Below are 9,576 nucleotides of genomic sequence, written 5' to 3' on the forward strand. Positions count from 1 at the left end.
GTAGCACAATAACCTAGGATGCTTCGCACCCGCTAGTTTGGCATAACTGAATCCGAGCTTCCAGAACACCAGTCAGTGACCTGTCTGCTCTTCTATAAGATAATCCCTTGTCACTGCTCACTGGGTAGATTGTCAATTGATAACATTAGCTGGTTCAAAGTACCAACCAATGGTGTACATATTTTTTAATCTATACAAAAAGTTTTTTCTTCTATAATAATTATGATGTCACGATCAAGAAAATAATTGAAGCAGAAACGGGCTGTGTCCACTGTATGTTATGTTCTGCACACACTGAACAGTCTGACCAAGGTGACTGGTCGTGGGTGTGTAGTGGTATATAATAGATCTGTGTCCTTAGAATATACCCGAGGAAATCAATAGAACAGAGAGAAACCGTGGCTGAGGTCTCGGCGATGAGTTGTGAAACATATTGTCGGCGACCTGGGGACTAAAATGCTGACCAGTCTGAAGGAACGTGCTGAGGAGTGAAGATCGCATTCAGTTTTGCCGGAGCTGCATGATAACACAACTCACATCGTGAGCAAACACCTCACATCATATAATACTGTACTACGAGCACTGCAAGGAACCACATCTCCATTTGCAACCTGATCACAGTGGCATATCGGTTAGCACATCTCTTGCCACCACCCACTGGCACTGGACTCCTCTTGGATGGCCATATTGGGCAGGTGTGGTGTTGCCGACTGTTGGAGCGGTATTCTGTCAATAACAAAGTCAACAAAAGTTAGAGCTCATCCGTGATAAATGGCGCGCTTCTTCATTCTGTGCGGTTGTCATATCTGTTCTGGCAGTGACACTTGAACTGGACTCTTTGCATGAGCGTGGCATTCCATCATTTTCTGCTGCTCTGGCTGCAGTCTTGTCGAATTGCATGCGCTGTTTCAGCCATTAATTAAGCGCGGCGGCTAAATTGATGTTTCCATGGCAATGTGACTGCCAGTGGACAACGGTGATATGGGAGAGTGTGCGCCGGGTCCAGAGAATGCTAGGCCGAGGAGAGGTGACCCGGGGCCTGGGCCATCGACCATGTCGTCATCAGGTCGTGAAAATCTCAACGAGCGGTCACTGTACGCCTGCCACCTGCGCAAACATCGTACACGTTCAAGCACGGAGCACACTTTGTGAGATATTAAAGGTTTAAAAAAAGAGAAGAAGTCCAAACCGCCTCTTACCGTCTTTGGCTCAAGTGAGAATGCAAAACTGTTCGCCAGTGCACAATCATTGCCAGCCTTGGTGATGTGTACTACTACTACTACCCATAATCCCCCAGAGTGCGCAACTGGGATGGGGTTGTGGGACGGAGTAATCCGTGATGTACATCATTTTTTGGGTCGGACTTGCGTCATTCCGTCGACGCGGTCCACCACGGACACACTTCCCCTACTCATGATGTCACACTATGACGTGCAACACGGATATCGCCGTCCCAGATCTGATCAGTCAAGTTGCACACTCTGGGGGATTATGGACTCTTGCTACTACCTTTAAGTACCGTTGATCCGCCCCCTCTCTAATTCCCGCCCCCTGTTGATTTTCTACTTGTGAAGCGACTTCGGCGTATACAACGAAATACGATGTTGAACCGACGCAAGCACTGCTGTACACAATACGTGCCAATCCAGGATGAAATAGTGCACATCGAGTCTGATCCTCCACGTTGTTGTACATCGTACTGCACTTGACAGCCTTGATCTAATTCCCGCCCTCTGCTAAAAACCCAGCTGGGAAGTGACATGGCGTGGGGGGGGGGGGGGGTCAACGGTATTTTACGGTACTACTAGGGAGTCGTAGGAACCCAGCAGGACTTCCTGATTTAATACAAGTACACGTACCAAGGGCACTTGACTCTATAATGTAGGTGTTAGCACAGGCCACACAAACACTAACTGCTCAGTAGAGTACCCACAGTGTCCACGCCGTTCATCCGTGACGCTGCTAAAAGCATGTAAAGTTACAGAATATCCCTTAACTACTAGTAACTGCCATTGGGTTCAGTCAGATATCTCAAATGTAGTCTACGTACCGTATCGAGTATAAGCCGCACTTTGAACACTCAAAATTCACCCAAAAAGGGGGGGGGGGGTGCGGCTTATACTCCGATGATCAAATTAATGGGGATAAAATAGGATAGATGTCTGTATGATTCGTGACAAGAAAGAGGGGGGGGGGCGGCGGCTTATAGAAAAATACGGTAATAGTCCAACCTGTTGTGTAAATTACGCAATCAATGCATTGCTGGGGTGAACACATGCGTATCGGCTAGATACGTACCGTCTCGAAACGATGTCATATCTTGCGCATAGGATGTCAAACAGGGTCTGGCTGAATTCCTAACGGCACAAGAATACAAACAAATCACGAGACAGACGCTTTTATGTAAACGTTAACGATCATGTATATCACGAAGACTGCCATCCACTGATGCTTTTTTTGCCATTGGATACTACATGTCCACTGTGTACGTAAAGAAAAATAAATTCATCAATCAAGACTGAGCTAGCCTAACCGCCTTGCTACAACGAGTCCATGAGGGGTGGACACACGAAAGATAAAGAAGTGCAAAGCGGGCGTGCCAGCGACTTGATGTCGCGTAGATTTGCCTCCTTATAGAAATTAGTTAGCTCACCTCGTGCCCAAATCTGGCTCTTTGTGACAACGCACACAACATTTGGCAGTCGGCCTGGCAGTCTGAGAAGAGGCCACGGTCGACAGACGCTGCCAAGTCCACGATATCCTTCAACGAACTGCGCATGGTCAACGCACACTGGCTGATGTCAGCAGTATCGGATTTCAGCCATGCTAACATGGATTTCTCTGCCCAAACAACAGCACCGGGAAACCTGCACTCATGATAACTAGCGCAAGATCCTATATTACACAGACTGTCAGCGGCCCAGGAGAGGCAACGTACAGTGTACATGAGCTTCAAGTAGCCGCATGCACATCTACTGCAAACGCCGCTAATATTATTGGAGGAACTCTAAGGCTTCCTAAACCAGCCCGGTTTCGTGATGATAAATGTGGGCGACCAGAGTCTTAAGTCCACAAAAAGTACAGCGAAGGAATACACTTCTCATTCGGTAAGGCTAAAGTTTAGCGAAAGCACTCCTTCGCTAAAATTTATCATCACAAAGTGCCTTTTCTCAACGGTTTGACAGCTATGGATTGCCTGTTCCAGTAATCACCGGCAGCACAAGCGGCTTGGGTTGTACACATCCCTATCCATTGATTAATGTTTGTGAACCAAGCGCAATGTAGGCGTTCTTGCTGACGTCTGCCTTCAATTCGCCATGCAGTGTCATATTTAAAACACGTGTAGTGGAAAAATGTCTTGATGCGTGATCTCCTGACATGCATGCGGGAAAGTTACTACTAAAACTTCTAGGAAGCGTAGAATATAGGCTGTACTTAATGGCAAGATCCTGTCCAATGCTCGGGCTCTCAGCTCGTTCTCACTGCTCAGCTCCGCTGCAGGGTAGAACAGAACAGAGAACAAGGCTATCCCCCGTGATTTATGCGGACAACACCCTCAAATCATGCGCATAATACTAGTAATGCGGCCAAAATCAGTGAATTACGAGGACAAGTTACGTTATCATTCAGTATGCCGGTGCTCACTGACTCATTGATCTGACTACAATACTACATGGCCACTATACTATAGTGCTTGTACTGTCATGCACTAAGGTCTATGATCATTCTATGCTAAAGTACCTGATACGATGATTCTATGCTAAAGTACCTGATACGATGATTCTATGCTAAAGTACCTGATACGAATGATCCCGTCAGAGGTGGATGAAAGCAGAGCTGTGACACACGTGCAAGGTTGTCCTGGATTGCACTTTGAGGTTTCTAGAAGCACAAAGCACAATATTGAACATTGTGTGCATCAGATCATCAGATGCGAAAGGAAAGCCCACACACTGTTACTGACTCGGCTCAGCCGCATTAGAGGTATGCACGCCATGACATGTGACATGCTGTAATAGGGCAATGGCTACCTCCCTCCCCCCCCCCCCCCCCCCCACACACACACACACCCGCGAGCAGGTATGGCATGAGAATACAGCCCGTTGGGGAGGGGAGCAATGTAGCAAGACGGGGCCACGGGTGGTCGGGTGGGGGATGTACTCCCTGGTAGCATAGCTTTGGTAAGACACTGTCTCAGTAAGACAGGGTGTAATAGTCAACCATGGCCATGGATCCTTCAGTTCTTTGCAACACTAATAATACTACATTGTAGGAGCACAGAGGCAGTATGCTTAGGTCTGCGAAAGTGCTCAATATTTGATTCAGGCAGAGCGGCGTACACAAAATGCACACAATGAAAACCTTGGGCAAATTCCGTTGCGACTCAGAGTTTCATGGCTGAACCAATCAGCCATCGTTGTCTGATGATTGGTTCAGCCATGAAACTCTGAGTCACAACGGAATTTGCCCAAGGTTTTCATTGTGTACATTGTAGTAGTAGGCAGAGCTACCACTGTTGACCCTACTTCAAATTGAGCATTTTTTTTAGTCATTTCGGCCAGTTGCCTACTATACTTCTTTGTTCATCTTGGGGGTTAGACAAGGGGAAGTAGTTAGCCAGGTAGGGGTGTGAGCCCGCCTTTCGGCACTGGGAGTTACTGAGTGAAGAGGACCCACACCTTGATCTGGTGGGCTGTTCGTGGGGATTTTGCAGTCAGATGTGCGACTGCGGGGCTCGAACTTGCGACCTCTTGGGTCGCAGGCAAGTGTGGATTGAGCATTCGGCTGATGATCAACTACTATTGTAAATTTGTAAGATATTTGTACCGCACTGGTACATGGTACTCGTGTCAAGAGTGAAATTAAAACCAGGGAGTAGTACCCCCTCCCCTCCCCCTCTAATTATGACCCGGGGGGGTTATAACGTGATAGCATACTAGTAGTTTATACTTATACACGTGTGTAGCTTATACACAGTCGTGGAGTCTTGATATCAAAGGTGCATGGTAGACTCTCATAGTCATACCTGGCCAGTCTTTCGAGCAGGTTGGGACATACGCCGATACGTGGACGATGCGTGCCATCTTAGGCGTCTCACTATGATGATGGTGACGACAGCGACTAGCACCTGAGCAAAGACATTTTGTAATTTGAGTGGAGATCGAAGAGTTGGAGTTGAGGAGAGATTGCGACTAGGCAAACAAGCCACTGGAACATAATGCTCTCCAGATCTGGCTAATGAATGTAGCTACGTGATAGCACTAACCCCAGCCGCTAGCGGGGCTACGTGGTAAGGCCACAGCTCCCTCGCGACGTCCTCATCGTCACTGTTCATGCTGATCAGCTCAAAACACTAAGGTCAGGGAACCGAGACAGCAAAAGGTATTACAATGTAGATCTACTAGTCAAATCATTGCAAAATATTCCAGTAAAATTATGTTGTTCATCGTGCACAGCCTGTACAAGTACAGTGCTGGCAACTGAAATCCGACCCCCTGAGCGGTGGGTTCACATTCTAGCGGTCTCTGTTTCGTAGTTTTGCCATCCCATGCATGCTGGCTCTTTGCCATGTGAGCGCACCGCTCAGGGGGTCGGATTTCCCAGCACTTTACTTACAAGACTATTCATCAGCCTACAGGCAGAAAATTTCGCCAGTCAATAATTTCCTCCAGGCTCCAACTCCAAAGAAAGGGAGTTCGTCCGGTTGAAAATTTCGTCCATGGATCACAAGAGTGTATTGAAAAGCTGGACAAATCGACATTAGTCCGGCATTTAATTTAGTCCAAAAGCTCCTTGGACGAAAAAGACGCTACATGACATTGTACACATGCTAGTCGTGTAGAATGTAGCTTTGTAGGCTGCTTACGTTTACGTGTTTTGTAACCTAGGCGATATGCCACAGCCGACGACGATGTATACGGTCATGATGTATTCCTCAACAAGCAGTTTACCTCTGTCGCGGTGCCTGATGACCCACGTTTAGTAATACCCCCTCTCCAATATGACACTCGTCTTACTCGCCAATTCACCCGCGTTCATATCACTACAGCAGATGTTCGTAAAGCCATCTCAAACCTGAAATCTGGGAAAGCGCCAGGGCTAGACGGTATCACGAACAATATGATAAAGAAGCTAGCTCCTGCGATTTCTTTTCCACTTAGCCGCCTATTTAACCTCTCCTTTACCACAGGCAAGTTCCCTACTGACTGGAAACTGGCTAAAATTGTGCCTGTTTACAAGTGCAAAGGCAGCAAATCTCAAGCTAGTAACTATCGCCCAATTTCCCTCCTGTCCTGTATTTCCAAACTTTGCGAACGGCTCTTCTTCAATCAATTGTATAATCATATTTCTCCTGCTCTGGATCCCGCGCAATCTGGGTTTCGTCGTGGTGACTCGACCGCTCTACAGCTCACCAAGCTGATCCAAAACATTGCCGACCATCGTCATATGGGGCGGAAAGTTGCCATGTGCTTTTTCGACCTCGAGAAAGCTTTCGACACCGTGTGGCACCGTGCATTACTTGCTAAACTTTCCAAAGTTTTCGGTGTGTGTGACTCAGCGCTGGAGTGGATTACAGACTACCTATCCGACAGAACGCAAGTTGTCTTTGTAGGTGGAACTCTCTCAGATGCTTCACCTGTTCTGTCCGGAGTGCCCCAGGGATCCATCCTAGGGCCCCTCCTTTTCCTAGTGTATATAAAATGATCTTCCCAGTCATGTTGAAGGCGTGTCCTTATTTGCTGACGATACTGCACTGCTCCGGTTCAATGAGTGTCTAGACAGGCTGCGAGACAGTCTCCAGCGCGGTATCAACGAAGTCCATCAGTGGATGACTACCTGGAGACTAAGACCTAATATCGCCAAGACTGAGATATTATTCCTGCCGAACTCAGAGCCAACCTATGCATTCACTCTTCCCGGATCCCTCACAGACCTCACAGTGGTAAAACAACACAAACATCTTGGTTTGGTCATTGACTCAGACTTATCGTTTAGTAGACATGTCGACTATATCTGTAGCAAAGTCAGTAAAGCTGTTGGCTACCTCGTGTCTCACTGCTCCCACCTACCGCTTGAATGCATTCGCCTTTTTTATCATTGCTATATTCTCCCCATTTTTCTCTATTGCTCAACCGCCTGGTCATCCCTACTTAGTAAATCGTTAATGAGTACCCTGGAAGTCCACAATAAGAGGATACTCAAAGTCCTTTTCCGCAAACCATCATACTTTCCTTCTGCCGAGCTGTATGATATGTTTAACACCTTCCCTATCTCTAGTCAAGCGGATCGAAAACTGTGTATTGTTGTTCATTCTATTCGTCTTGACAAAGCCCCGCCACACTTGCGTAAATATAACTGGTTTCTTCCCACTCGTCCTACGCGCAATCTCTGCACTTTACCTAAAGCCCGAACCTCAGCTTATACCAGATCTCCGTTTTTTGCTGCTTATTCTCTCTGGCTGGCCCTGCCTCTATCAGTAAAATCGTCTTGTACGCTAAAGGATTTCAAGGCCAACATGAAGCTCGTGTTCTAATAACTGCTATAGTACTGGGGCCAATTCAAAAAATCGACCTCTAAAATACATGCCTTGACACATGTTGGCTAACAAGGATTTTTCGGTGTTATTTGATAGATAATGTCTTCAAGAGTGTCTTGGCCCAGTATGGCGTGTCCAATCGCGTCCAAAGGTCCCGAAATCACCCTCGATAGGAATACAAAATTGCCGAAAAAACTAAGTTCTCATCGGCTATATTCAAGCATTTTCAAGACTTTCTCGGTACTATATTGACTGGACCGGGGAGTTTTTACCCTTTTATGTGCCAGGAGCTATAGTAACACCGTACATACACAGGATGCGAACCGACGCGTACACAGATTTTGTGCGAGAGTTGGAAAGATTGAGCATCAAGTAGTGTAGTTGTGACATACCAGAAATGTGTTACCTCGTTTGGACACTTTCTTCGAAGTTTTGCATTGACTCGCAGGCGCTTTTGCTGTCGGAACGTCCACGAATGGATCGATGCTAAATTCAGCAGAACCTTCATTACAATGTCATCTTGGCTCCCCGGAAAAGTAAGCATGATTCCAACAAGGAGCAGCAGAACAATTATGTGTGGAAAGCAGGGGAAAGTCAATATAGCTTGCCAAGCCAGTTGTAACTATTCATAGGACTAATCTACAACCGTGGAAAGTTTCAGACCTGGCTAACTTCATCGGGCTGGAATGAAGGCATTTACTTTGTGAGTACTGCTGCACAGGAGGTGTTACAGTGGACGAGCATTTGATTCAAATCTACAGGAGCGGCTAGTGTTAGTACCATGATTTGAACACACCGACCGTGGTGATCAGCTACCATTTGCACAAAAAAAGCCTATTTACCAGCTCAACAGCTCTAGGACAACTGCCTTAGGAGTGCCATGCTGCAGTGAGAGGGAGTAGCTATGTGGTGTGGATTGTTACAAAAACGAAATCCGAGTACCTGGAGGTAACCTATCCCAATATGCAACACCAGCAGTAGAAGAATAATTTCCTTGTCACAGAATTTGATGGCTGGGCCTAGGCAGTGTGAAACTACAGTTATACTTATAAAACACTAACTGCAAGAAAGAGTCCGATGTCCAATGTCATGGCTTGTCTCTCCTGAACTGATCACGGCACGTAGTTGATGCGATTCAAGAGCGGCGGTGAAGAGGGAAAACAAGTTCATATAATACCTCATGTACTAGTGGCTAAAGAATTGTCCCTGACAGCAGAGCCAATAGTGATGGTGTAGGTGGCGGAGTAGAGATGGGCTCAGCTGTACGGCGCAGAGTTTCCAAAGCTCAGACGGAAGAACAAATTCAGTTAAAGTGAAACACATGGAAGTGAAAGTATTCGCATCACAATGTTGGGATGGATCAGCTTTTTAAACTGCAGCTATTCACCTGTGAGCGTTGTCCAACTGCAGCCTTGAAGTCTTTTCAAAGCATTTAAGTATAGTGACAAGCTAGCCAATGTTTGAACTGTTTAATATCTACAAGTATGCAAAGGATTTTGGTATTTTCATTTTCATCATTTTTCGTTACAGCACTGCCATCGCATACAAAATTAAAAGTGTTGTCCTTCTTACATTGCTGCGAGATCTATCGTATTATCTCCACGTACTTCGAGTAAATTAATTCAGGTTGCAACTGTCCTATAGCACTTCTTTCCTTAGACTCTGACAGTTTCCTACCACCTTTTTCTTCTCCTGTTAGTACTCAGTGGGTTACAATACCTATTCTCTCAGTTGAAGTGTAATACGGAACCGTCTGACGCTTCTCTCGTGTTTGCAGTCTGATAATAATGCATGCCTGTAAATAGTCTCATGTACCTGCTAGCCGCACATGCATGTACACGTACCTCAATGCTAACATTCGACGCGACATGTAATAATACATGTACATGTCCAATAGCCAAGTTTCACTGCACTTTGGAAATTTTGTTTTGACACTGTAAAAGTACAGTACTTGTCGCCGTACTGTATCTACTGCTTATTCTGAGCAAAATGAGGTGCTACTTGGCCATATACATGTCAGTAAAAATGGATATAGGAGC

At 46.2% G+C, this 9,576-nt stretch overlaps 1 protein-coding gene across 1 annotated transcript; it reads right to left on the bottom strand.

Moving 5' to 3' along the window:
- Positions 1-85: 85 nt before the first annotated feature.
- Positions 86-5,420, bottom strand: LOC135805483 (uncharacterized). Its single transcript, XM_065319519.1, has 7 exons — positions 5,267-5,420; positions 5,027-5,128; positions 3,798-3,882; positions 3,436-3,495; positions 2,654-2,841; positions 2,299-2,357; positions 86-1,107 (listed from the first exon to the last, which is right to left on the bottom strand). The coding sequence occupies exons 1-7, from the start codon at positions 5,333-5,335 to the stop codon at positions 933-935; spliced, it is 738 nt and encodes a 245-aa protein (XP_065175591.1). The 5' UTR covers positions 5,336-5,420; the 3' UTR covers positions 86-932.
- Positions 5,421-9,576: the final 4,156 nt, after the last annotated feature.

The sequence above is a fragment of the Sycon ciliatum genome, chromosome 1, assembly GCF_964019385.1.
Source record: "Sycon ciliatum chromosome 1, ocSycCili1.1, whole genome shotgun sequence".
NCBI lineage: Eukaryota > Metazoa > Porifera > Calcarea > Leucosolenida > Sycettidae > Sycon > Sycon ciliatum.